The sequence below is a fragment of the Gorilla gorilla genome, chromosome 11, assembly GCF_029281585.2.
Source record: "Gorilla gorilla gorilla isolate KB3781 chromosome 11, NHGRI_mGorGor1-v2.1_pri, whole genome shotgun sequence".
NCBI classification, from domain to species: Eukaryota; Metazoa; Chordata; class Mammalia; order Primates; family Hominidae; genus Gorilla; species Gorilla gorilla.
Window position 1 is genome coordinate 53,930,838 of NC_073235.2, and position 27,053 is coordinate 53,957,890.

At 38.7% G+C, this 27,053-nt stretch overlaps 1 protein-coding gene across 20 annotated transcripts in view; it reads left to right on the plus strand.

Annotated features, from left to right (window-relative positions):
* The window catches only part of RIF1 (replication timing regulatory factor 1), a 96,854-nt gene that overhangs the window by 17,295 nt on the left and 52,506 nt on the right, over positions 1-27,053 (plus strand). For 13 of the 20 annotated variants that reach the window (XR_008677885.2, XR_008677886.2, XR_008677887.2 and 10 more), the window contains 13 exons: positions 1,685-1,823; positions 5,955-6,106; positions 8,332-8,449; positions 9,677-9,853; positions 10,091-10,201; positions 11,525-11,587; positions 12,868-12,968; positions 14,750-14,836; positions 16,086-16,156; positions 16,352-16,532; positions 18,162-18,269; positions 19,270-19,419; positions 24,148-24,247. Coding sequence is in view for 14 of the 20 variants with exons in the window: in XM_055380857.2 (XP_055236832.1) it covers positions 1,685-1,823; positions 5,955-6,106; positions 8,332-8,449; positions 9,677-9,853; positions 10,091-10,201; positions 11,525-11,587; positions 12,868-12,968; positions 14,750-14,836; positions 16,086-16,156; positions 16,352-16,532; positions 18,162-18,269; positions 19,270-19,419; positions 24,148-24,247 (1,558 nt within the window). In the remaining 6 variants the exon portion in view is untranslated. The remainder of the gene's footprint in view (positions 1-1,684; positions 1,824-5,954; positions 6,107-8,331; positions 8,450-9,676; positions 9,854-10,090; positions 10,202-11,524; positions 11,588-12,867; positions 12,969-14,749; positions 14,837-16,085; positions 16,157-16,351; positions 16,533-18,161; positions 18,270-19,269; positions 19,420-24,147; positions 24,248-27,053) is intronic. The other 7 variants (XM_055380869.2, XM_055380868.2, XM_055380863.2 and 4 more) reach the window with 2 other exon arrangements.

Genomic DNA, 27,053 nt, shown 5'->3' on the forward strand with positions numbered 1-27,053 from the left:
GGTTTATAGCCTGTTAAGATTATATGTGGTTTATAGCCTGTTAGGAGCATTAGTGTTGATGTGATTTTTTATTTGTGATGCATTACTTGTCATTTTTCCATTTTGTACTTTATTTTCCTTTTTTTCTTTTTTTTTTGAGACAGAGTTTAACTCTTGTTGCCCAGGCTGGAGTGCAAACATGATCTCGGCTCACTGCAGCCTCGGCCTCTCAGGTTCAAGTGATTCTCCTGTCTCAGCCTCCCGAGTAGCTGGGATTACAGGCATGTGCCACCACGCCTGGCTGGTTTTTGTATTTTTTAGTAGAGAAGGGGTCTCTCCATATTGGTCAGGCTGGTCTCGAACTCCTGACCTTAGGTGATTCGCCTGCCTTGGCCTCCCAGAGTGCTGGGATTGCAGGTGTGAGCCACTGTGCCTGGCCTATTTTTTTTTTAATTTTTTTTTTCTTTCTCCTGAGCTCATACTTTTCTTTTTGTTTGATAGTATTCCCATTTAAATCTTACATAATATTTGGAAGTAATTCAGAAGTTATCCGGTTTTCTACCAGCTGTGGTTGCTCATGTCTGTAATCCCAGCACTTTGGGAGGCTGAGGCGGGTGGGTCACTTGAGGTTGGTAGTTAGTCACCAGCCTGGCCAGCATGGCCAGCATGGCAAAACCTTGTCTCTACTAAAAATACAAAAATTAGGCCGGCATGGTGGCTCACGCCTGTAATCCCAGCACTTTGGGAGGCCGAGGTGGACTGAGTTCAGGAGTTCGAGACCAGCCTGGCCAACATGGTGAAACCCTGCCTCAACCAAAAATAAAATAAGTAGCCAGGCATGGTGGCACGCACCTATAATCCCAGCTACTTGGGAGGCTGAGGCAGGAGAGTCGCTTAAACCTGGGAGGCAGAGGTTGCAGTGAGCTGAGATCCAGCCATATCACTCCAGCCGGGTGACAGAGCAAGACTCCATCTCAAACAAAACAAAACAAAACAAAAATTAGCTGGGCGTGGTGGTATTAGCCAGTAATCCCAGCTACTTGGAAGGCTGAGGCAGGAGAATCACTTGAACCCAGGAGATGGAGGCTGCAGTGAGCCAAAATGGCACCACTGCACTGTAGCCTGGGCGACAGAGTGAGATTCCCTCTCAAAAAAAAGAAAAGTTATTCAGTTTTCTTGATTTTTATCTTACTTTTACTATTTTTTATTAGCAGATAATACTGTTTTTAAAAAATATTTCTTTTACAGCCATGAAATGTTTTCTTAATTTTCCATTCAATTTGTTTGAAAGGTTATTTTTATTATTTTCAGGGTTCAACGCCTTTTTTCTCTAATATAATTTTTTAATATAAATGTATATTTTGTTTGGTATTGATTTGATAAAGTTTGGGATTTATCTGCTCTCCTGATTTTCTGTTTTAGAAATGTTCTGTGTTGCACATTGTCTGCTTCTTCAAACGTTATATATTTTGTGATCTTGAGTTTAGAATGTGTGTTTAAAGTTTATTTTCTTATATTCCTAAGACTTTTAACATATCTAACATTTAACACATCTCTTTATGTTTTGTGAATAATTTGTCTTTTGTCTCCCCATTAGATTATGAAGTCCTAAGAGCATCTGTTAAGTGAATGAATAAAGGAATGATAGCAATTATTCTGTTTCATGCAGATAAATAACTTCTTAATGATTTTTTCCCCTTTTTAGACCTTGCATCGAAGTGGGAGTTTCATCAATTCTCTGTTGCAACTAGAAGAACTTGGATTTCGTAGTGGAGCACCCATGATTAAAAAGATAGCTTTTATTGCTTGGAAGAGTTTAATAGATAATTTTGCTTTAAATCCAGGTAAGTAATACTTTAACAATTTTGATTTTCTGTGAATTCGTTTTGCTTAAAGCAAGATAAATGAAGTTTTTCTGGTTTTTTGGATTTTAAGTTGAAATAAGTTACTACTGAATTATTTTCATTTTAAGGGAACAGGAATAAATTTGTACTGAAAATAGAATTCACATACTAGGCATTGGAAATCACAAATATGAAATCTGTTTCACAATATTTCAAAAACTGAACAAAGTGAAAAATAATGATTTGTGGCTTCCTTTTTTATTTATTTATTTTTTGAGACAGGGGGTCGCTCTTGCCCAGCCTGGAGTGCAGTGATGGGATCTTGGCTCACTGCGACCCCCGCCTCCCAGGTTCAAGTGATTCTCCTGCCTCAGCCTCCCGAGTAGCTGGGATTACAGGTGCCCACCACTACACCCGGCTAATTTGTGCATTTTTAGTAGAGACAGGGTTTCACTATGTTGGCCAGGCTGGTCTGGAACTCCTGACCTCAAGTGATCCGCCCTCCTTGGCCTCCCAAATGCTGGGATTACAGGCGTGAGCCACTGCCCGCAGCCTATTATTTGTGGCTTTCTTACATGTTAGCACTGAGTTGAGTACTTTACGTATATTTTATTTAATCATCACAATAGACCTGAGATGTAATTATTAAACACTGTTTTAGAGAGATTGAGTAATTTTCCAGAGGTCACATAGCCAGTAGATGATAGGAAGCAGTTGTGATTTCCATGGAATAGAAATATCAGTGATCGATGGCCTTACTTCTTTCAGGATCTCTAGAAGAGTACCTAATAGTGGTTTAATATTGATATATGGAAGTCATTCTTTTTTATTTAACCTTACCTTCTTATTGTTCAATGGAGTTTTCTGATAATATATTCACAAGAAAGAATATTTAGCCCAAAACTGTGTTAGTATGAGTACTTAACTAGGTGGTAGTTAATCTTAGATTTAATTAACACTGTATGTTTACAAGAGCTGCTAAGTAATGTTGATTTTTATCCTATATTTTTCCTGCCAGAGACCATTATTTATCCCATTTCTTCCTCCTTTTAATGTTTTGTATTGTGATTATTTGCATTAATGTATAATAACTTTTTTTTTTTTTTGAGATGGAGTTTCGCTCTGTCGTCCAGGCTGGAGTGCAGTGGCACAATCTCGGCTCACTGCAAGCTCCGCCTCCTGGGTTCACACCATTCTCCTGCCTCAGCCTCCCGATTAGCTGGGATTACAGGTGCTCGTCACCACGCCCAGCTAATTTTTTTGTATTTTTAATAGAGACGGGGTTTCACCATGTTAACCAGGTTGGTCTTGATCCCCTGACCTGGTGATCTGCCCGCCTCAGCCTCCCAAAGTGCTGGGATTCCAGGTGTGAGGTACCGCGCCCGGCCTTTTTTTTCTTTTTTGTTTGAGATGGAGTCTCACTGTGTTGCTCGGGCTGGAGTGCAGTGGCGTGATCTCAGCTCACTGCAACCTCCGCCTCCCAAGTTCAAGCGATTCTCCTGCCTCAGCCTCCCAAGTAGCTGGGATGACAGGCACCCGCTGCCACGTCTGGCTAATTTTTGTATTTTCAGTAGAGACAAGGTTTCACCATACTGGCCAGGCTGGTCTTGAACTTCTGACCTTGTGATCTGCCTGCCTCGGTCTCCCAAAGTGCTGGGATTACAGGCAAGAGCCACTGCTCCCAGCCCTATAATTACTTTTATTTAAAATACTGGTACATTTTGGGGGCATAGGTTCCCCCCCTCCCCCCAGTTAGGGTCTTGCCCTGTCACCCAGACTGGAGTGCAGTGGCTGACTGCAGCCTTGACCTCCTGGGCTCCAGTGATCCTCCCACCTCAGCCCCCCAAGTAGCTGGGACTACAGGCGTGTGCCACCATCTCTGGCTAATTTTTGTATTTTTTGTAGAGGCGGGATTTGACCACGTTGCCCAGGCTAGTCTCGAGCTCCTGGACTCAAGTGATCCACCAGCCTCAGCCTTCCAAAGTGTTAGGATTACAGGTGTGAGCCACTGTGCTCATTCTACTACAATTTTTAATTGAAATTGTAGCTTATTTTTATGTTTATGAGCTGGCATGTATTTGGGTCTAACTGTAAACCCAGAAGTGTGAGGTAATGTTTGGGACTACAATCTTTAGGAATTAAGTTAAAGCATAAAATAAGAGTAGTTTAAAGATAGTAAGTTAAAAATAAGTTCAGAGCTAGGGAATCCATGACTGATACTGTGGATCCAGGAAGTCATCAAGGGATCAGATGACTGTATTTTTACTCTGCCATCTTTGATTTGTCTTAATTGCAGACAGGAAGGAGGGAAGGCAGAAGAGCAGAAAAGACTTCTTCACAGCTTACTCACCTATACCTAGAAATAGCCTTCTAAGAATCTTATATACACATCCACTTAAATTTTACTGGGTAGAATGGCTCAGTGGCCGACTAGAAAAAGTAGTCAAAAATTGGGCACTCATCACTGTCCTGTGTAAAATCAGATTTTTTAATTAAAGGAGATTGGTTTATTGCATGGCAATATCTCTGCTACTGTAGAGATATTATTATGGAGCTCTTCTCATAAATAGAATAGAGTCCAGACGTGGTGGCTCACGCCTGTAATCCCAGCACTTTGAGAGGCGGGCAGATCACCTGAGTTCTCGAGTTAGAGACCAGCCTGACCAACATGGAGAAACCCCATCTTTACTAAAAATACAAAGTTGGCCGGGCATGGTGGCGCATGCCTGTAATCCCAGCTACTTGGGAGGCTGAGGCAGGAGAATCCGGGAGGAGGAGGCTGCTGCAGTGAGCCGAGATCATGCCATTGCACTCCAGCCTGGGCAACAAGAGTGAAACTCCGTCTCTGAATGAATGAATGAATGAATGAAGAAACAAAAAGAATAGGAGACCCCAAAAAGGAAGTGTCTTGGACTGGAGAACTTGTTCATACAGTGATAGCCTTTATTTTCTTATAGAACTGTTAATTGAAATAGCTAAATGGCAGAGTAGTTGTAACAGACGTTGTTGAGTGCCATTCCACCAAATACATGGCCTGATTGATGTTTCAGAATCCTTTTCAAGTTATTTATTTATTTACTTATTCAGGACGGAGTCTCACTCTGTCACCCAGCCTGGAGTGCAGTGGTGCGATCTCAGCTCACTGCAACCTCTGCCTCCTGGGTCCAAGCGAGTCTCCTGCCTTAGGCTCCTGAGTAGCTGGTATTACAGGCGCCACCGCCATGCCTAGCTAACCTTTTTGTAGTTTTAGTAGAGGTAGGATTTCACCATGTTGGTCAGGCTGGTTTCAAACTCCTCACCTCAAGTGACCAACCTGCCTCATCCTCCCAAAGTGCCAGGATTATAGGCGTGAGCCACCACGCCCAGCCCTTTTAAGGTCTTTTTGACAAGTTATTTTAGCACAGACTGTGTCTTAATTTTACATATCCCCAGTCTTACTCATTTGGCATAAATGTTTTTTCTGAAGATTGGATTTAATTTCTATGCTGAATTTTAACAATATGATTATTGTTAAGATAGGGCAGTCCTGAATCTAAATGAATCTATTTAGATTTCAAAAATGTATTCAATCAGTGGCCCCAGTAGTAATGATTTTTGATGGAATATATTAATTGATTTTTAAAATGATAGCCTTTTTTGACATAATGTAAACATATGCTTCCATTTCTTTGTCAAATGGGGATAATGAGAATGCTAAAGCAGCTAGGACAGTATTTGTCAAAGTTTTGGCATTTTGTGCTGGATAATTTGTTTTTCAGGACTGTCCTGGTGTGGTGTTGAAGTTTAGTAGCGTCCGTAGTCTCTACTCAGTAAGATGTCAATAGCATCCCCTCATTTGTAACCAACCTGAAGTATTTCCTGGTGGGAAATTGCCCCGGCACACAATATCTAATAAATATTACTTATTTGTTTTAAAATATATTTTTGATTTATTGAGTGTTTTTGGTTCAGCTGTACTGCAGTTTATCAAAATGCAAGTTTTGGGTAGAGCAAGGACAGCCTGGGGATTTATTTTTTTTTTTAATTTTAAAATATGTTCTCTTGCTGTGATAAAAGACTATTGCACAGCTAATGTTAGAGTTAATCTTTAGCTTGGACGTGTCTTTAACTGTGTGCTTATTTTCTTTTAAGATATACTATGTAGTGCAAAAAGACTCAAGTTGTTAATGCAGCCTTTGAGTTCCATCCATGTGAGAACAGAAACTCTAGCATTAACAAAACTAGAAGTCTGGTGGTATTTGCTGATGAGACTTGGACCTCATCTTCCTGCTAATTTTGAACAGGTAACATTACAAGTGTTGACTGTAGCACTTTATGTTTTTGTTAATGTGTTCTTAAATTCTTACCAATGTAATCCTTTAGTGTTATTTTTGCTATTTATTAGCAGACTAGAACGTATAAAAGGTCTTTCACTTTACTGGCAGATAACTTAAATTCATTTCCCACAAGGGATATTGTTCAGTTGCTTGAAATGGAGCCCCTTTACCTGAAATGTTTTTATATATATATTATTTATTTATTTATTTTGAGACGGAGTCTTGTTCTGTTTCCCAGGATGGAGTGCAGTGGCATGATCTCGGCTCACTGCAACCTCCACCTCCTGGGTTCAAGTGATTCTCCTGCGTCAGTCTCCCGAGTAGCTGGGACTGCAGGCGCACGACCACACCTGGCTAATTTTTTGTATTTTTTAGTGTAGACAGGGTTTTACCATGGTGGCCAGGCTGGTCTCGCACTCCTGGCCTCAAATGATCCGCCCATGCCAGCCTCCCAAAATGCTGGGATTACAGGCATGAGCCACTGCGCCTGGCCCTGAAATGTTTTTAAATCAGCAAGTACTCAAACATTCTTACTCTACAAGCATTATGACTTTAAACAAAGGGTTTTTTCCCTTAGAGCATTTGGAATATAATTGAGAAGAAAACCAGCATCAGTGAAATAGAAATCAGCCGGGCGCGGTGACTCACGCCTGTAGTCCTAGCACTTTGGGAGGCAGAGGCGGGTGGGTTGCCTGAGCTCAGGAGTTTGAGACCAGCCTGGGCAACATGGTGAAACCCTGTGCCTACTAAAATACAAAAAAGTAGCTGGGTGTGGTGGCATGTGCCTGTAGTCTCAGCTACTCGGGAGGCTGAGGAGAATTGCTTGAACCCAGGAGATGGAGGTTGCAGTGAGCTGAGATCACACCACTGCACTCCAGCCCGGGCAACAGAGTGAGACTCCATCTCAAAAAAAAAAAAAAAAAAAAAGAGAAATCAAGTGCTACACTGGGGAGATACAAGGTTGGACCAGTTCTTGTTTTTTTATTTCTTCCTCCGTTTTCTAGGCTGCATAGTGATAACCAATGACTGAATCCTATTTATAGGTTCTTTTTAATTGTTACACAATGATTTTACGAATTCTTCAGGATTTGCATATCCTTACTGGCATTTAGATATAAAGTTTAATCTTAACCTAAACCTTTTGAGTTATTTGCAATTATTTCCATCCTTGGTTTTTGAATTTTTTTTTTTTTTTTTTGAGATGGAGTCTCGCTCTGTTGCCCAGGCTAGGGTGCCGTGGCACGATCTCGGCTCACTGCAAACTCCACCTCCTGGGTTCACACCATTCTCCTGCCTCAGCCTCCTGAGTAGCTGGGACTACAGGCGCCCGCCATCACGCCCAGCTAATTTTTTGTATTTTTAGTAGAGATGGGGTTTCACTGTGTTAGCCAGGATGGTCTCGATCTCCTGACTTTGTGATCTGCCTGCCTCGGCCTCCCAAAGTGCTGGGATTACAGGCATGAGCCACTGCGCCCAGCCTGGTTTTTGAATTTTTTTACAGTTAAAAGGAGCAGCTCTGCTAACATCTTTTTCATTTCTTTATCACTTATTTTGGATTTTGGGGGTACATTTTACTTCTGGGGGTCTATTTTAGGGGTATATTTTATATTTTATATAAATAGCTGCATAGCAGGGAATGCATTCTTGGACAGGAGGACTTATACTTAAGCCATTTTTATTCAGTTTTTAATTTTTATTGAGTTTTAAATTTATATAACATGAAATAATTGAAGATGGGCATTGTCAATAATGTAATTTGCATCATAATGAATTTTCCAAATTTTACCATTATAAGGGTCCAATAGGCTAATTCTTTGCATTTGTCCAATACATTAATTGGAATAATTTATTTGGTAACTACATGTGACTGGTACTAGGATGATGTTAGAAATGAGCTTTGTCTGAGTTCATATTTTCCAGAGTTTTAAAAAGTTAAAATGAGTCTACCAATAATGTGTACAGTTCAGATGTTGATGTATATAAACAAATTTAGGTAATACACATTTAGGGCAAATACAGTTGTAATGTTCATATTTTTTCCAAATTCCATTTTTTAGCCTGTTTGTGCATGGAAACGATCTGTAAAATGGAATATATTAAGGCTCCATTTAATGAAATTTATATTATGTGAGGCTTTTAAAAACTGTGACAGTTGTATAGTTTATAGATCGATGTTTTCTTTTACCCCATAGGTTTGTGTGCCTCTGATTCAAAGTACAATAAGCATTGATTCTAATGCCTCACCTCAGGGCAATTCGTGTCATGTAGCTACATCTCCAGGTTTAAATCCTATGACTCCTGTACACAAAGGTAAGAGGTAGATATTCTTGTTTTCTGCTTTTTTAATCAGGCTTTGTTGACCTAGAAGCATAGTTTTGAAGTAGGAAAAAAAAAGGCTTTGAGAGGTTTTGCTCAGTGTTTTTCGTTTGAAATGAAGCACTTCATAATTTTTAGGTTCATTACCAAAAAATCCATTATGATGTTTTTCTGTTTTTTTTTTTTTTTTAATATTACTGATTACTGTTGTGAGCGCATTGTTGTGGTTAGAAGAGACGGATGTTTTTTCAGTACATTATATGAGGTACATTGCAAAAAAAGCCTCAGAGCAGCTAACATGAAACTGTTGATTTTAGAACCAGAATCTTAGCGCTATTAAAAACAACACATCAGCCAGGTGAGGTGGCTCACGCCTGTAATCCTAGCACTTTGGGAGGCCGAGCCCAGCAGATTACTTGAGGTCAGGCGTTTGAGACCAGCCTGGCCAACATGGTGAAACCCAGTCTCTACTGAAAATAAAAAAATTAGCCGGGCATGGTCGTGGGCCCCTGTAATACCAGCTACCTGGGAGGCTGTGGCAGGAGAATCGCTTGAATCCCGGGAGGTGGAGGTTGCAGTGAGCCGAGATCTCGCCACTGCACTCCAGCCTGGGCGACAGAGTGAGACTCAGTCTCAAAAAAAAACAAAATAAAACAAAAACAACACTTCAGCCAGGTGCAGTGGCAGGCACCTATAATCTCAGCATTTAGGGGGCTGAGGTGGGAGGATCACTTGAAGCCAGGAGTTGGATACCATCTGTGTTACATAGTGAGACCCTGTCTCTACAAAAAATTTAAAAATTAACTGAGCACAGTGGTATCCATCCATCTATAGTTACAGCTACTTGGAATGCTGATGGGAGAATTGCTTGAGCCCAGGAGTTTGAGGTTGTAGTGAACTATGATCGTACCACTGCACTGCAGCCTTGGCAGTACAATGAGACTCTGTCTCAAAAAAAAAAAACAGTTATAAAGTGTCTCTTTATGTATGTCATTGAAAGACATATGATATACATGTGTATCATATGTATTATTTTATGTTTGCCATCTGAGTCTTCAAAGTTTGTTACAGAATACCTGCATATTAATATTTCAAGGTATGGATTAATGCCTGAGACATTTAAACTCTGTTTTTAAAAGTTTCGTTGAAATGAAATGTATGCATTTGGGTAGCTAATATAAAATGAGCTTGTATGACTTAACTCTTTTTTTTTTCTTAAAGGTGCTTCCTCCCCGTACGGAGCCCCGGGAACTCCCCGAATGAACCTGAGTTCGAATTTAGGTGGAATGGCCACAATCCCATCCATTCAACTTTTGGGACTTGAAATGTTGCTTCATTTCTTGTTGGGTCCAGAAGCCTTGAGTTTTGCTAAGCAAAATAAACTTGTGCTGAGCTTAGGTATTTAAAGGTTTTAAGAATAATTTTAATTACTAAAACAGTCTAGGACTTAATGCATTGGGGTGAGGAGAGGTGTTATTTTGTCACAGCCAAAATATTTTATAGTTGTGTATGAAATATGAATCTTTTTTTTATAGAAAACACACCTACTTAATAGATATTTTAAAGTTTTATAGTGAGAAGTGTATTTCATAAATCTGTTGTTTTACATAATTATCTTTTATTCTTCCCTTTCAGAGCCACTGGAACATCCGTTAATCAGCAGCCCTTCTTTTTTTTCCAAACATGCAAATACACTTATCACTGCTGTTCATGATAGCTTTGTTGCAGTTGGAAAAGATGCCCCCGGTAAGAGAATTTGATTTATTATTTGCTCAAATGTGTGTTTAAAAAGAAGAAAAAATAGGCCAGTCACAGTACCTCACACCTGTAATCCCAGCACTTTGGGAGGCCAAGGTGAGTGGATCACTTGAGCTCAGGAGTTCGAGACCAGCCTGGGCAACATGACAAAACCCTGTCTCTACAAAGCATACAAAAACTAGGTGGGCATGTTGGCAGATACCTGTAGTCCCAGCTACTCGGGAGGCGGAGGCATGAGAATTGCTTGAGCCCAGGAGGTGGAGGTTGCAGTGAGCCAAGATTGTGCCACTGCACTCCAGCCTGGGTGATAGAGCAAGACTCTATTAAAAAATAAAAAATATGAAGATAAAATAGCAAATATTTATATGGTGCCACCTACTGGCCAGATTGTGCATTGAGAACTTTACATTTATTCATTTAATTTTCGCAGTAACATACCATGTTAGTTCATTTTACAAATGAGAAAATGGTTTATACAGGAAGTACATAAGTTATGCAGAGTCACTTACGAGTGGTAGTACCGTGTCAGGCTCTATGGCTCTAGCATCTGTACCTAAACTCCTGTGTTACATGGCCTATCAAATAATGAGGAAAGGAAATTTCAAAAATTGTTTGCTGTTTAACTGGTTGGAAAAAGAATCACAATGAATCACATAATTTTTTTCTATTGGTTGTTAGATATCCTTCTGAATCTCCGTGAACAATCTCTGCCCCAAAAGTAGTGGGCATTCAATTCAGAAAAGAAAGAAAATTTAAAAAAAGATAAAACAATTACCCTTAGTTACACAATTCATTGTTAACATGTTATAGTTGTTTTAAGGAACACATTTATGGCTGGACGTGGTAGCGCATGCCTGTAATCCTGGCACTTTGGGAGGCTAAGGTGGGAGGTTCACTTGAGGCAGATGTTTGTGACCAGCCTAGGAAACGTAGTGAGAGTGCTATCTTTACAAAAAAAAATAATTAGATGGGTGTAGTGGTGTGTACCTATAGTCCTAGCTACTTGGGAGGCTGATGTGGGAAGACTGCTTGAGCCCAGGTTGTTGAGATGACAATGAGCTATGATTGTGCCACTGTACTCCATCCTGGACAGAGCAAGACCCTGTCTCAAAAAATAAACATATTTAGTTTCTACAAACAAAAACGAAGTGATAGTGTTTTATAAACTTACTACAGGGTTGAGTATCATGAGGAAAATTAAATTAAGTATTGTTCAATTTATTTGTTTAAGGAAGTAAAGGGAGAGTGTTAGTCATAGTACGTAGTCATATGTACTTCATTTAAAATACTCAAGTTTATTTTGTTTGACAGATGTGGTTGTCAGTGCTATCTGGAAGGAGCTAATTAGCTTGGTGAAGTCAGTTACTGAATCAGGTAAGCACTATTACACTGATCAAATGTTGTTTTTTGAAACAGGTGGTGATCAGATGATTTTTATAGCATCCGGTGAATTGACAATATATAAAATTTATTTTAAAAGTATTTCTTGCACTACCGTAGCTTCCAGTTTTTAATTTGTAGTTAATGTTTGAAGAACACCGGGGTTAGGTGTGCTGACCCACCACATGGTTGAAAATCTACATATAACTTCAGACTCCCCCAGAACTTAACTACTGATAACTTACTATCGATTGGAAGCCTTGCTGATAACATAAATAGCTGATGAGCACATATTTATATGTTATGTGCATTATATGCTGTGTTCATTAACAATATTAGTAAATTAGAGAAAAGAATGTTAGGAAAATCATAAGAGAAAACATAATCATTAAGTGGAAACAGGTTATATGCTTGTCTTTATGTTGAGTACACTAAGGAGGGAAGAGGAGGGGTGGAACTTGCTGTTTCCGGGATGGAAGAAAGTCTGAATAGGAGTGGACTCATGCCGTCCAAACCCGTGTTGTTCAAGGGTCAACTGTACTTAGTATTGTTGATTTAGAAAAAATAAATTTTTACAGCTCTCTGTATAGTCATCTCTAAAATTACATGCTTAGAAATACACCCTTCTAGCCGGGCGCAGTGGCTCATGCCTGTAATTCCAGCACTTTGGGAGGCCGAGGCGGGCGGATCACCTGAGGTCAGGAGTTTGAGACCCGTCTGACCAACATGGAGAAACCCTGCCTCTACTAAAAATACGAAATTAGCTAGACATGGTGGTGCATGCCTGTAATCAATCCCCAGCTACTCAGGAGGCTGAGGCAGGAGAATTGCTTGAACCTGGGAGGCGGAGGTTGCAGTGAGCTGAGATGGCGCCATTGCACTCCAGCCTGGGCAATAAGAGTGAAACTCCATCAAAAAAAAAAAAAAAAGTAAATACACCATTCTCAGCCAGGCGTGGTGGCTCACGTCTGTAATCCCAACACTTTGGGAACCTGAGATGGGTGGATCACCTGAGGTCAGGAGTTTGATACCAGCCTAGCAAACCTGTCTCTACTAAAAATATAAAAATCAGCCAGGCATGGTGGTGCACACCTGTAATCCCAGCTACTCAGGAAGCTGAGGCAGGAGAATCGCTTGACCCCAGGAGGTGGTGGTTGCAGTGAGCCAAGATTGTGCCCCTGTACCCCAGCTTGGGTGACAGAGCAAGACCCTGTCTCAAAAAAAAAAAAAAAAAAAAAAGAACTATACCCTTTTTTTTTTTTGCTTTTTGATAGGTAACAAAAAAGAGAAACCAGGTTCTGAAGTTTTGACTCTCTTATTAAAGTCTTTGGAAAGCATAGTAAAGTCTGAAGTATTTCCTGTATCAAAAACGCTGGTAAGTATAATACCCGTATGTTGGACTTTAAAAACCATTTTCTGAAGTTAAATTTTATATAGAAGATATTTGCACAAATCTAGTTTGGGAAGACTTTTTTTATATCAAGCATTCATCAGCAGTTTAGTCCTATTGCAATAAATGCCATTCTATTAACTGTAGAGTCATTTGAAACCTTTTTAATAAAGTGACTATAACAACAGCCACAAAAGTCTTGAACGTGGTAAGAAAAAAGTATCCACCATACAGAGGAAAACTAGGGTAAAGGACATGAAACTTGAACTGAAGAAACTCAGATGTCCTTTAATTTTATGACAAGGTTGCTGAAAACTAATAGTTAGCTGGTACTTTGTTTTCAATTAACTGTTTTTAACCAAGATAATGACTTTGGTATTAAACCCCCCCTTTTTTTTTTTTAAACCCGTGTAGTACAGGAAGAAAAGTGAATTGGATATGATTTTGATGATATGGGCATCTCAAAATAAGCTCCAGTGGAACAAACAATACCCTTAAATTCTGATTTTGTTTCCTTTATGTACTTTGATAGTTACTTCTTCTGTAGCAGTATAGCATAGTGATTAATAGCAAGGGCTCTGGAGCATACTAGGTTGAATACCAGCCTAACTTCATTAGCTGAGTAAATTTGTGCAGTTTATCTATTCCCTTGGCTTTGCCTAACCCCATATGTAAAGAGGGAATGTAGCAGTAGTTAAAGACTAAGTGAATTGATACATGGAAAGTACTATGGGCCAGGAACAAACTAATACTGTCTATTATTATTACTAATCTGTTTCAGATGACAGTATGTGAAAATGTATTTTCACTGACATAACTCTTCTGTGACATTTAAGTTATGTAGTGCATGTTCATACCAATATATTACCACTGGGCATGGTGGCTCACATCTGTAATCCCAGCACTTTGGGAGGTCAAGGTGGGCAAATTGCAAAAATTAGCCAGGCATGCTGACATGCCTGTAGTCCCAGCTTGTATGGAAGCAGAGGTGGGAGAATTACTTGAGCCCATGAGGTTGAGGCTGCAGTGAGCCAAGATCGTGCCACTGCAATCCAGCCTGGACAACAATGAGACCCTGTCTCAAAAAAGAAAAAAAAGACAGTATGGTGGTATTTTTGGAGAGCAATTTGGTAGGCTCAGTCAGTTTGATTTAGCAATCTTAGACCCAACTATTAGCAGTCCTTTGAATATTTGCTTTGGGTACCACTATAATTAATTGCAGAATTTCTATTAGTAGTATAAAAAAACATAGAAATAGCCCCAAGGTCTCTTAATAGAAAAATGGTTGAATAAGTAATGGACATTCATATGGCAGTATTTTTATATATTGATGCAAAAATTCTGTAACAAGGTAAAATGAAGGTTAGTTGCAGAGTTTAATATCATTAGTGATTTACAGTGTAACGGCTTTAATGGTTTAAAGGAATGTGTGTATAACTGACTGCCCAAGAAATTGTGTGTTTTTCTGTGTACTTACATATACAGAAATTTAGAAGGTCTGGGAAAATAGACTCTGAACTGAAAATATTATCGTTGGAGATTAAAGACTTTACCTGCTTTTTATATTTCTGTGTTTGAACTTCTAAAACGGATGCAGATATATTCATGTTAGTGAATGAATGTATTTGATCTTTTTTAACTAATGAGATTATATTTACGTTAATGAATGAACATTACTTGTAATTGTTAGAGTTATAGTTAACACTCAGATTTTTATTAGATAATATTTTTACGGCTAATTTACTGTAAAACCTTTTATCTCATAGGTCCTCATGGAAATTACAATTAAAGGACTTCCTCAGAAAGTATTAGGTTCACCAGCATATCAGGTTGCTAATATGGATATTCTTAATGCAAGTATCTTAAATGTAATATGATGAAGATCGGCCAAAAACATTTATACTTCCCTTTTTTATTTTTTATTTTATTTTATTTTATTGTATTTATTTATTTTTGAGACGGGGTTTTGCTCTTGTTGCCCAGGCTGGAGAGCAGTGGCACGATCTCGGCTCACTGCAACCTCTGCCTCCCAGGTTCAAGCTATTCTCCTGCCTCAACCTCCCGAGTAGCTGGGATTACAGGCATGTGCCACCACACCCGGCTAATTTTGTACTTTTATAGAGACGGGGTTTCTCCATGTTGGTCGGGCTGGTCTTGAACTCCTAACCTCGGGTGATCCCTCCGCCTTGCTCTTCCAAATCCTGGGATTACAGGTGTGAGCCACTGTGCCCAGCATATTTCCCTTTTTTTTTTTTTAAAAAAAAAGAAAGATGACCTTCTGTAAAATTCTGAGAGTATTGGATTTGAAGTATATTGACCAAATTAAAGGAAAAACTGATAGCTAATGTAAAGAATTAAATATGCTGCTATGTGAATGAAAAAACTATTTTCCTGGATTAAATAAATGGCTCCAAAAGGAAAGTTTCGTAGTTGTTTGTATACGATAATACTGTTGGTTACTGCCATAAATATTGGAAGCTAATGTAAAATGCACTTAGTATCTCTTGGATATAGGCATTGGGATTCCAGTAAGTTTTAAATCTATGTTCTTTTTATATCTGGAATCTCATAATTCCTTGATTTTCTGTGTAGAGGAAACAGCTATGATTAGACTATAAAGAGCTTGATTTTTTTATTTTGAGACGGAGTCAGGCTGTTGCCTAGTCTGGAGTGCAGTGGCGTGATCTCGGCTCACTGCAACCTAATTCTCCCGGTCTCATGCCATTCTCCTGCCTCAGCCTCCCGAGTAGCTGGGACTACAGGCGCGTGCCACCCTGTCCGGCTAGTTTTTTTGTATTTTTAGTAGAGACGGGGTTTCACTGTGTTAGCCAGGATGGTCTCAATCTCCTGACCTCATGATCCACCCGCCTCGGCCTCCCAAAGTGCTGGCATTACAGGAGTGAGCCACTGCGCCCGGCCAAGAGCTTGATTTTTGTGTGCAGTATACGGAAATAATTTTACTAACATGGTTGTCATACCCTAAGTAATGCCAAAAGTTAAATTTGTCATGCTAAAACAATTTTATTTCTTAAATAACCAATTATAAAAAACAAATGTTCTATTCTTTGTAACTGAGAAGATTGACTTCATTTTCTCCTTCAGGGAACTCCAGCTTTGTTCTTAATTCAATTAATTTTCAACAATTTCTTGGAATGTGGTGTATCAGATGAAAGGTAAGTTTGTACTTTAACTTGAAACTTTGTCTTGGAAAGGTTATGTAATGAATGAGATTATGTACTATTTCATAAGTTTAAGTTTTTTTAAAAAAAATTCGTTAACTTTTTGTGAGTTATTTTAGAATTTTGTTAACATTAAATTAATGTATTCCTGCCAAAAAGTTGATGCATTGTTTATAATTTTTTGTTCAGGTTCTTTCTCAGTTTGGAATCACTTGTAGGCTGTGTTCTTTCTGGTCCAACTTCACCACTAGCTTTCAGTGACTCAGTTTTAAATGTTATTAATCAAAATGCAAAGCAGTTGGAAAATAAGGAGCATCTCTGGAAAATGTGGAGTGTTATAGTCACCCCATTAACTGAATTGATTAATCAGGTATGAAGTAAATCTGCTACATATTTTGGATAATAGACCTTTTTTTTTTGTTAGTGCAGTTGGGGAAATGAATAGAAGTTTGAATTTGAATAGAAGATGGTAAATATTTTTTCTGGTGGAATTGGTAAACGTTGTACTTTTGATTGATTTTATTGCATTTCTCCCTCACTGGTAAAGAAACTATAACTTAATGGGGACTAATCAGCTTCATTTTCTTCAGTAGTGATTATAAACCTAGAAGGCTCACATAGATGTAAATTCTTGTATCTTGGATTCTTTCAGTAGTTTTATTAACAGGGAATAACAGCGGTTATCTTGACTAGGCTATATATTCCCATAGTTAAGCCACATTGGTGATTACCTCAAAGCCATATAGCATTTCCTTAAGTCAGGAATCTATTGAGAGTTGAATAATCTGTGTATTTAAATACTTAAATCCTCAATGTTTACCTATTTAACAAAAGTGGGAATAGTGGCAGGCTGTGGAGCACAAGTTCTGTTTATGATTTGTCAGCCTCTTTGTCAGTCTTTAAATGGGAATATGCATTCTCTGGGCTAATAGTGCTGTAACTCAAAAATGAAATAACTCGAAGGAATTTTGTTGTTTTTGTTGTTGTTGAGTTGGAATCTCACTCTGTCACCCAGGCTAGAGTGCAGTGGCACGATCTTGGCTCACTGCAACCTCCGCCTCCCGGGTTGAAGCGATTCTCCTGTTTCAGCCTCCCGAGTGGCTGGGACTACAGGTGCATGCCACCACGCCCAGTTAATTTTTGTATTTTTAGTCAAGATGGGGTTTCACTGTATTGGTCAGGCGGATCTCAAACTCTTGACCTCAGCCTCACCCTCCCAACGTGCTGGGATTACAGGCGTGAGCCACTGTGCTCAGCTTTTTACATTATAGTTAACGTAGCCCTTGTTTTGGCTACTCAAGCTAGCACACTATTCTTCTGGAAGAAAAGTCATTTACATTCTTAAATAGCTCCCTACTGTTAGAAGGATCACAGAGGCCCTTTTTATTGTATGAGTTTTTGCTGGAATGCTGTGTATGTATAGTAGAAGACTTTGGAGTTGGCTCTGGGATTCTTTTTTAGAACTTAAACATAGTGCATAATTTCCCCAGGTTGCAATTAACAAATTACAGCCAGCTGGTGACTTAAAACTACAGGGATTTATTCTCTCACAGTTCTGGAGACCAGCTATCCAAAATCAAGGAGTTGGTAGAATTGGTTTCTCCTGGAGCTCTGAGGCAGAATCTGTTCATGCCTCTCAGCTTCTGGTGGTTGCTGGCAATCCTTGACCTTCCTTGGGTTGTAGCTGCATCACTTGACTATGCCTCCATCTTCACATGGTATTGTTGTCTGTGCCTATCCAAATTTTCCTCTTACAGAAAAGACTGTTCACTGGATTGGGGCTGACCCTAATCTAGTAGGACCTCATCTGAACATATGCAAAGACTTTATTTCCAAATAAGACTACATGCGTAGGTTCGAGGGGTTAAGAGTTAAACTTATTTTGAATCTCATCATTGGGGAACACAGTTTTGCCCACTACTTATAAATAAGTTATGTTAGTACTTAGGATTAGAATAAGATGGTAATTTGTCTAACTTCATTATTTTTCTTGTTTTAGACCAATGAAGTAAATCAAGGTGATGCCTTAGAACATAATTTTAGTGCCATCTATGGTGCATTGACTTTACCAGTAAACCACATTTTTTCAGAACAGAGATTTCCAGTGGTAAGGCATTGTCAAGTATTGATTTCCGAGGGATTTGTGTTTTTCTGAAAATATTGTTTCATCCTTTATAATCAGCTTCCACAATGATTTGTTTTTCTTTTTCTTTTTCTCTTTTTCTCTTTTTTTTTTGAGACAGAGTCTCACATTGTCGTCCAGTCTTGGAGTACAGTGGTGCAATCTCAGCTTACTGCAACCTCTGCCTCCTGGGTTCAAGCAGTTCTCCTGTCTCAGCCTCCCAAGTAGCTGGGACTACAGGACCATGCCACTGCGCCCAGCTAATTTTTGTATTTTTAGTAGAAATGGAGTTTCACCATATTGGTCAGGCTTGTCTTGAACTCCTGACCTCAAGTGATCCACCCGCCTTGGCCTCCCAAAGTGCTGGGATTACAGGCGTGAGCCACCGTGCCCAGCCCACAATAATTTCTAAAATAAGACTTCTTTATGACTTTATTACTAGCTTAGGAGAATGATGAAGGACAAGAGAAGTTCTTTTGGATCTTTGATAATTTTTTGTATCATGGCCTTATTTCCTCTCTTCAGTTAGATCTCTGGGATGTGGGGGAAAGGTTATTACCCCGTGTTAGTCTCTTTTTTATTTTGAGACAGTTTCATTCTTGTTGCCCAGGCTGGAGTGCAGTGGGGCAATCTTGGCTCACTGCAACCTCTACCTCCTGGGTTCAAGCAATTCTCCTACCTCAGCCTCCCGAGTAGCTGGGATTACAGGCGTCCGCCACTTCGTCCGGCTGATTTTTTGTATTTTTAGTAGAGATGTGGTTTCGCCATGTTGATCTCGAACTCCTGACCTCAGGTGATCCACCAACCTCAGCCTCCCAGAGTGCTGGGGTTACAGGCGTGAGCCACTGCACCCGGCCATTAGTGTCTTTTTTGACACACTAAATGTTGCAGTGTTTTTAAAAAAATGTTAAAGATGTATTGATTCTATAAACTTTGATAGATAGGTATATATTAACAAAACTTCTTATTTTATTGTTATTGGTAGGCCACTATGAAGACTTTGCTTAGAACTTGGTCAGAATTATATAGAGCATTTGCTCGTTGTGCTGCTTTGGTGGCAACAGCAGAAGAGAACTTGTGCTGTGAGGAACTTTCTTCCAAGATAATGTCCAGTTTGGAAGATGAAGGCTTTTCTGTAAGTTTGTCCTGATGCTACCTTTTTTTGTTTGTTTTTAAAGGATTCTTTTCAAGTAAATGGAGATAATATTTGTGAACTATCACCTATTACTGCCTCTGTTTATATGTGATAAAGTTGATACTGCAAACAAGTATGCTTTGTGTAACAGTTTTGTGTCTTTGGGCTCTAAGATTCAGTTTTGGGATCATTAACAGTGAAGATCTTTTACTATACTGTGTTATCTACTTGTGCTTGTGTCATTCTAGATTAACACTTCAAGGGCCTTGCTCTCCTGGACCTCACTTTCTCATATGTATCTGTTAGATCTTTAAATTCAATCCCTTTGAAAGTGTGTAGTCTTAGAAAATATAAGTCTCTTTTCTCTTTCTTTCCCTCCTCATGGAAAGGACAGCTGTTGGGAACAGATTGATATGCGTCATTCCAGAATAGACCTCTTTCTGTTTACACATGTCATTTGTATATTGATCCTTGCATATGCATTTGAATACGGTATTCTTGCCAATGAAATCCTTATTGCATTTATTCCGAAGTAGTTATGTAATTTTTCATAAAACACTGTCTTGGCTCAGTTTCAGGTCAATCCATATAGCTCTATTATTTGTTTCAACTGCTGTCTAGTATTCTGTAGTATGGTTGTACCATTACTTGGAATTCTATTATTTATTTATTTATTATTTTTTGAGACAGAGTCTCACTCTGCCACACAGGCTTGAGTGCAGTGGCACGATCTCAGCTCACTGCAGCCTCTGCCTTCTGGGTTCAAGCGATTCTTCTGCCTCAGCTTCCCGAGTTGCTGGGACTACAGTTGCACACCATCGTGCCCAGCTAATTTTGTATTTTTAGTAGAGATGGGGTTTCACCATGTTGGCCAGGCTGGTCTCGAATTCTTGACCTGAGGTGATCCACCTTGGCCTCCCAAAGTGCTAGGATTACAGGCGTGAGCCATTGCACCTGGCCTGGAATTCTGTTATTTTAAGGACACTTTGGTTTTTTCTATTATTTATTACTGTGTATGATCCTGGTAATGGCCTTCACACAGAAACCGTTGTTTTTCCATGCAGATTATTGAAATGATATTTGTTGTGCCTGTTTTCTCTATATCTTATATCTAACACATATTTTAATGAGGAATAAAAGAAAGTAAAAATAACAGTTCTTTTTTTTTTTCTTCCCCCTGAGATAGAGTCTCACAGTGATTGTTGGGCGACAACCCAGGCTGGAGTGCATTGGTGCAATATGGGCTCACTATAACCTCTGCCTCCCAGGTTCAAGTGATTCTTCTCCCTAGTAGCTGGGACTACAGGTGTGCACCACCATGCCTGGCTAATTTTTGTATTTTTAGTAGAGAGGGGGTTTCACCGTGTTGGCCAGGCTGGTCTTGAACTCCTGACCTCAGGTGAGTAGCCCACCTCAGCCTTCCAAAGTGTTGGGATTACAGGCGTGAGCCGCCGCGCCCAGCCAAAAATAACAGTTCTTATTGTAAAAGATTACAAACAACAAAGCAAATTCCCCTTCACACGTCTTCTCATCAGTAATAATCACTACCCATAGTTAGATGTTCATTGTTTTAGTGTTTTAAATGGATTTATATACATATCCTCTACTTGTTATTAGCACAATTCTAATTGTATTTGTCGGAGTGACTTTAAAAATGTAAATCAGATCTTGTCACTCTTGAAGTATTATAGTGTTTTGTTAGATTTGGAATAAAAATCTGAGCTCCTTACACTACCCATGAGGTTTCTGCTTCCTTTTCCAAAGGACTTACCTAATCGCGCTTGTTTATTTTTGTATAGCATCTTATTTCCTTTTTTAGTACTGTCTCGAAATTGTTTATTTCTGTACTTTATTATGTTATTTCTCCATGAGGTTAGGGACATTGTCATGATGGTGATTATCTCTGGGATCTGTCTACTGAATAAATAATGTGCAGGTTTTTATAACTGATCGGGAGAAGGTTGACCCTCAGTTATCACCTTTAAAAAATGGTCTTAGTTAGGCTTTCTCCCTTTGTTCTTTTCCAGAAGAAACTTGGAGTCTGTCAAATTTCACAAAATACCCTGTTGAGATTTTGCTTGGCTTTGATAAGAGTGAATTCACAGATTAATTCGGAAAAGAATTTACGTCTTTGTAATCAAATTGTTCCTTCCAGGGATTTGTGTTTATTTAGGTCTTCTAAAGTTAACCTAACTTGATTATTGTTTTTAAGCTGTTTTTTAACATTGTAAATGGGTCTGTTCTTCCCTCATACTTGCTTGTTGCTGAAGGACATAAAAGTTGTTGCTTACATACTTCCTTGTATTGAATCATGTGTTTTTGGGATACACTTCTCGGTTACAGTGCTATTCTTTTAAATTATCATAGGATTAATGTTTTTTTCTGCATGTATATCTTCATTAGTGATATTGGAGTTCTCATTGTTCAATTTTTGTATTATGGCAATAGTGACCTCTTAGAATGATTTAGAAAACTGTTCTTCACCAATTTATGTAGTGTAAGAGGAATGCCATATCTACAGTTGTATTCTTTTTTCTTTCTCTCGTTTTCTCTTTCTTTTCTTTCTTTCTTGATGAGGTCTTGCTGTGTTGCCCAAGCTGGAGTATAGTGGCTATTCACAGGCACTACGCACACTACAGCCTTCACCTCCTGGGTTCAAGCAGTCATCCTGCCTCAACCTCCCGAGTGGGTTGGACTACGTGATGCCAAGCCCACCAACCTTTTTGTTCTGAAGTCTTCTCTTTTCTTGGTTGGACTTGGTAATTAAAGGCTTATCTAAGTCTACCAAGGAAAACAGCATGTAGTTTTATTTTATTGATCATTGCTACACAGCTTTTTACTTTTCTTTGTCGTTACATAGATTGAATGGTTTTGTTTTAAAGCTTTTTTCAAACATATGCATGTAAGACTTTGATTACTGCCATCAATGATCATATAGACTACTTTGATGCCCTTTTTTTTTTTTTTTTTTTTTTGAGACCGAGTTTCACTCTTGTTGTCCAGGCTGGAGTGCAGTGGTGCTATCTCGGCTCACTGCAACCTCTGCCTCCGGGTTCAAGTGATTCTCCTGCCTTAGCCTCCCTAGTAGCTGGGATTAAAGGCGTGTGCCACCACACCTGGCTAATTTTGTATTTTTAGTAGAGACGGAGTTTCTCTGTGTTGGCCAGGCTGGTCTTGAACTCCTGACCTCAGGTGATTTCACCTGCCTTGGCCTCCCAAAGTGCTGGGATTACAGGTGTGAGCCACCACACCCAGCCTTTGATGCCCCCCCTTTTTTTTTTTTTAATAGCACCAGGGAACTTGGAAGGGTGCTTTGTAATTTGAGAATTTTTTATGGATATGTGTTGCTATTTTATCATTAATTTTTTATTTTACTGTATTGTGATCAGAGAGGATCATCTAGGACTTCTAATTTTGGAATTCATCCTGTGTTATAACTGTGATAATGTAGTTTTATAATTGTTTATTTATAAGACACTTGGGATCAGGTATCTCCCTGATTATGAATTTGCTGTATATTAACATGTTTATTAAATACTTTGATGCCATATTGTTATACATTAGAGATTAATGACTACTGATGTTTTCATTGTAATGTGTTCCTTGTTACTGCCTTTTTCTTAAATTCTACCAGCTTGAAATTTATTACACCTTCTTGAAAATTTGTGTCAAATATGTCTTTAAAAACACCGTCCTGAGCAATAATTCTTTCTTTTTTTTTTTTTGACGGAGCCTTGCTCCGTCGCAGGCTGGCGTGCAATGGTGTGAACTCGGCTCACTGCAGCCTCTGCCTCCTGGGTTCAAGCAGTTCTCCTGCCCCAGCCTCCCGAGTAGCTGGGATTACAAGCATTCACCACCACGCCTGGCTAATTATTGTGTTTTTAGTAGAGACGGGGTTTCACCATGTTGGCCAGGTTGGTCTCGAACTCCAGACCTCAGGTGATCCGCCCACCTCAGCCTCCCAAAGTGCTGGGTTTGCAGGCGTGAGCCACCAGTCCTGGCCAGCAACTTCTTTTTATGTTTTGTTTCCACTGGGTTTAGTGAAAACTTTTACTTCATAATTTTCAAGAGGAATTTGATAGAGAATCTGTGATCCTAGTATTTCCAATCTCAGTTTATTGGTTGATAATGATGGCTTTTATGGGGATCTTAAAAGTGAATTATTTTTCTTAAATATTGAGGAAGAGAAAGTACAGTGTTTGACTCACAGCAGTTAACTGAAAAAGATTTGTAATCATGTATGGTCATGCGCCTCATAACAATGTGTCAGTCAACAACAGACCGCAAATCTAGTGCTACATATCCTAAGCAGAACGTTATAATGCGGTATTTTTACTGTGTCTTTTCGATGCTTAGATACACAAATACATACCATTTTGTTACAGTTGCCTAGAGTATTCAGTATAGTAACTACACACCTATACAGGTGCCTAGGCTATGTGTTTGTAGCTTAGGAACAACAGACTATATAGGTGTGTAGTAGGCTGTGTCATCTAGGTTTGTGTGAGTACACTGTGTTCTCACAAGATGAAATTGCCTGATGACCCATTTTTCACAATGGATCTCTGTTAAGCCATGGGTGGCTGCACTTAATGTACTGTAAGCTGTGGCATGTGTGTTACATAGGATATATGGGAGTAGCAGTCTTATATTGTTTCATGTTGCTTACTCTTGTTGAATACTGTCCCAGTACTTGAATGTTTCTAACAGTGGTACTTTCTTCCCTAGAATTTGTTGTTCGTGGATAGAATTATTTATATTATTACTGTAATGGTTGATTGCATTGACTTCTCACCATATAATATTAAATATCAGCCCAAAGTTAAATGTAAGTATGTATTTTTTAACCTTTGTTTTGTCCAGTATTTCATAAGCAGTACTAAACTTTGCCAGGGGAAGTCCTAATACCTTTGCCACCTCATTTTACTAACTTTTGATCTTGTTTAACCATGTTAGTTACTATGCTAGGAGCTTTCATACATGTTCTCTTTTTTCTTTTTAATTTTCATATGCTCTGTATCATTCTCTTATCTCTATCATGCAAAATTTCTTTACTCCTTTTTACAACGCAGAAAGATAAATACTGTTCTAATTAGAGATTGCCTAATAGTACAAATGGTTTTACTCATTCCATCTGGTATGAAGGATTATCTGGACAAGAAACTTAGACATAACTTAAAATGTTTTTATTTGCAAGCCTGATTTAAAATAGTCATTGAATTGACATTATAATTTAAAAGAAAACAATGGGATCAGTTAATTGGTTATTTTTTTCCAGAAATGTTACAAAGTTTAACTCATCATTTACCTGAAACATGGTAATTAAATGATTAAAATTGGACAATTGGGATCATAACAAGTTGCGTGATTTTTAAAACCATGTGCCTTGGTTAGTTTTAAGTTATTTTGTAGCAAATAGTTTTTAAAATCTGTTAATTGATTCATTGAAGTCAGATATATCCACCTGTGTTTATATGTTCATACCATATAGGTAGTGATAATCTGTCATTAATGAAAAATGTTAGTTGATGTTGAGATATATTATTATTGTTTAAAGATTAGGAACATAAAATTATCTAACAATAAGATTTGCCATTGATGAGTTTTCTAAAACATTCTTATAATCTTCTTTGGTTTTTGAATTTTTACTAAGTAGCAATATGGAGTAACATGTTAAGCTCCTGAAGTATATTATAGGTCAGAGCATCCCGGCCTGAGTGCCGTGGAAATATAGGTTATAGATGTTCTTGACATACTGATCTTAGCTCTCCTCTTGGGCTGACCAGGACCTAGTGTGATTACCTCAGTGTGTCAGAAAAATAGGCTTATCTCTGAAAATCATAAGTTTACCAAGATTATATAACAGATGATGTCAGAAATTATAAGCCACCGAAGTTTCATAGAGCGAAGATGATCAGTCTCATTTTGACATAATTTTACCTATGTTGGTACTTCTGAAATTAGATTTAACCGAATATCCAGTTCAGGAACCCACAGTTACAAATGTCTTTTCCACTCCGTGTCCATGCAAAACAGAGCCAGAGTTCTCTTGCTGTAAAATTTGGGTAATGGGGAGATTTTTAAAAGAAGTTGAGAAGAGGAAACAATGTTAAGACTAACCGAAAGGAAATTGTTATTATCAGGATCACCTTGGGATTTTTTGGTGACTTACATTGTGATGATTTCAAATTTAGAGAAATATTGCAGCAAGAGTTTATGTGGAAACTTCGTATTCCTTTACTCAGGTTTCTCAATTAATGGTTGATTGCATTTATCTTATCTGCTCCCCCCTTCCCCCAGAATATACATTTTATTCTTTTTCCCTTCTGAACCATTTTAAGGTATAGTTTGAGACAAGTTGACAACCTGGAACAGTTCCTCAGTCTTGTCTTTGTCTTGTCTTTTATGTCTTTCAAAAAACAACTTTAGGCTGGGTGCAGTGGCTCACGCCTGTAATACCAGCACTTTGAGAGGCCGAGGTGGGTGGATCACCTGAGGTCAGGAGTTCTAGACCAGCCTGGCCAACAGGGCTACAACCTGTCTCTACTAAAAATACAAAAATTAGCAAGCCATGGTGGTGTGTGCCTGTAGTCCCAGCTACTTGGGAATCTGAGGCAGGAGAATCTCCTGAACCCAGGAGGCAGAGGTTGCAGTGAGCTGAGATCATGCCACTGCACTCCACCAGCCTGGGCAAGAGAGCTAGACTCTGCCAAAAAAAAAAAAAAGCAATTTTACTTTCTTAGAGTCTCTCAATCTGGGATTACCATATTGCTTTAAGATTAGATTCAGGGTCCATTCATTATTGGAGTACCACAGAAATAATGCTGTAGTTCTTTTTCAATTCATTATTTTCCCATTACTGGTGATGTTAACACTTCCTGTTTGTTTGAGGATGGCATCTGCCAGGTTTTCCACTGTAAGGTTAATTACTAAATACTTACTGTGGCACAATTATTGCTTGTTTCTCTAGATACACTTTCATTTACCATCTAATATCACATGGATTATTCTATTCATTCCTTTTCTGTATTTTTCTCTACTGTCTCTAATAGTGAGAAACCTGGTTTTCATTACCCTCAATGTATTTACAACTTGATCATTCACTTGTATGTAACCAGTCTCCTGACATAATAGCTGTCACCTCATCTCAGCATTCTGTCAGGGAATTTCTGGATATAGTTTTTCAGTGTACATAAATGTCTGAAAAATTGATTCCAAGGAGAAAGATCAACTTTTAATAGCAACACTTGTTTTTCATGTTACCATATGAGATTAATTTTAATTAAGCATTCGTTTTCTATTAAATTTGACATCTCATTCCTTAAAAGAATGGATTGATTGAGAGAAACAAGTAATTTTGGAATGGGTAAATTTTTTGGGCAAGAGTTATGTGGGTTTATTCTTCTAGGTAGATGTTTACAGAGGGATTATCTAAGGGTACAAAAAATCAGACAGTACTTTTAGGACAAATCTTTTTCTTTATATCTAGGAAATAGTCAGTAGACTTACTGCATTCTTTCTCAGCTTTGTATCTCTGACTTGTTCAGTGTTATTTGTAGGGATCAATGTACTATAGATGAGCAAAAAAATGGTCCGTCATTCTTAGTGGAAATTTTTTGTTTTTAAAACTAACT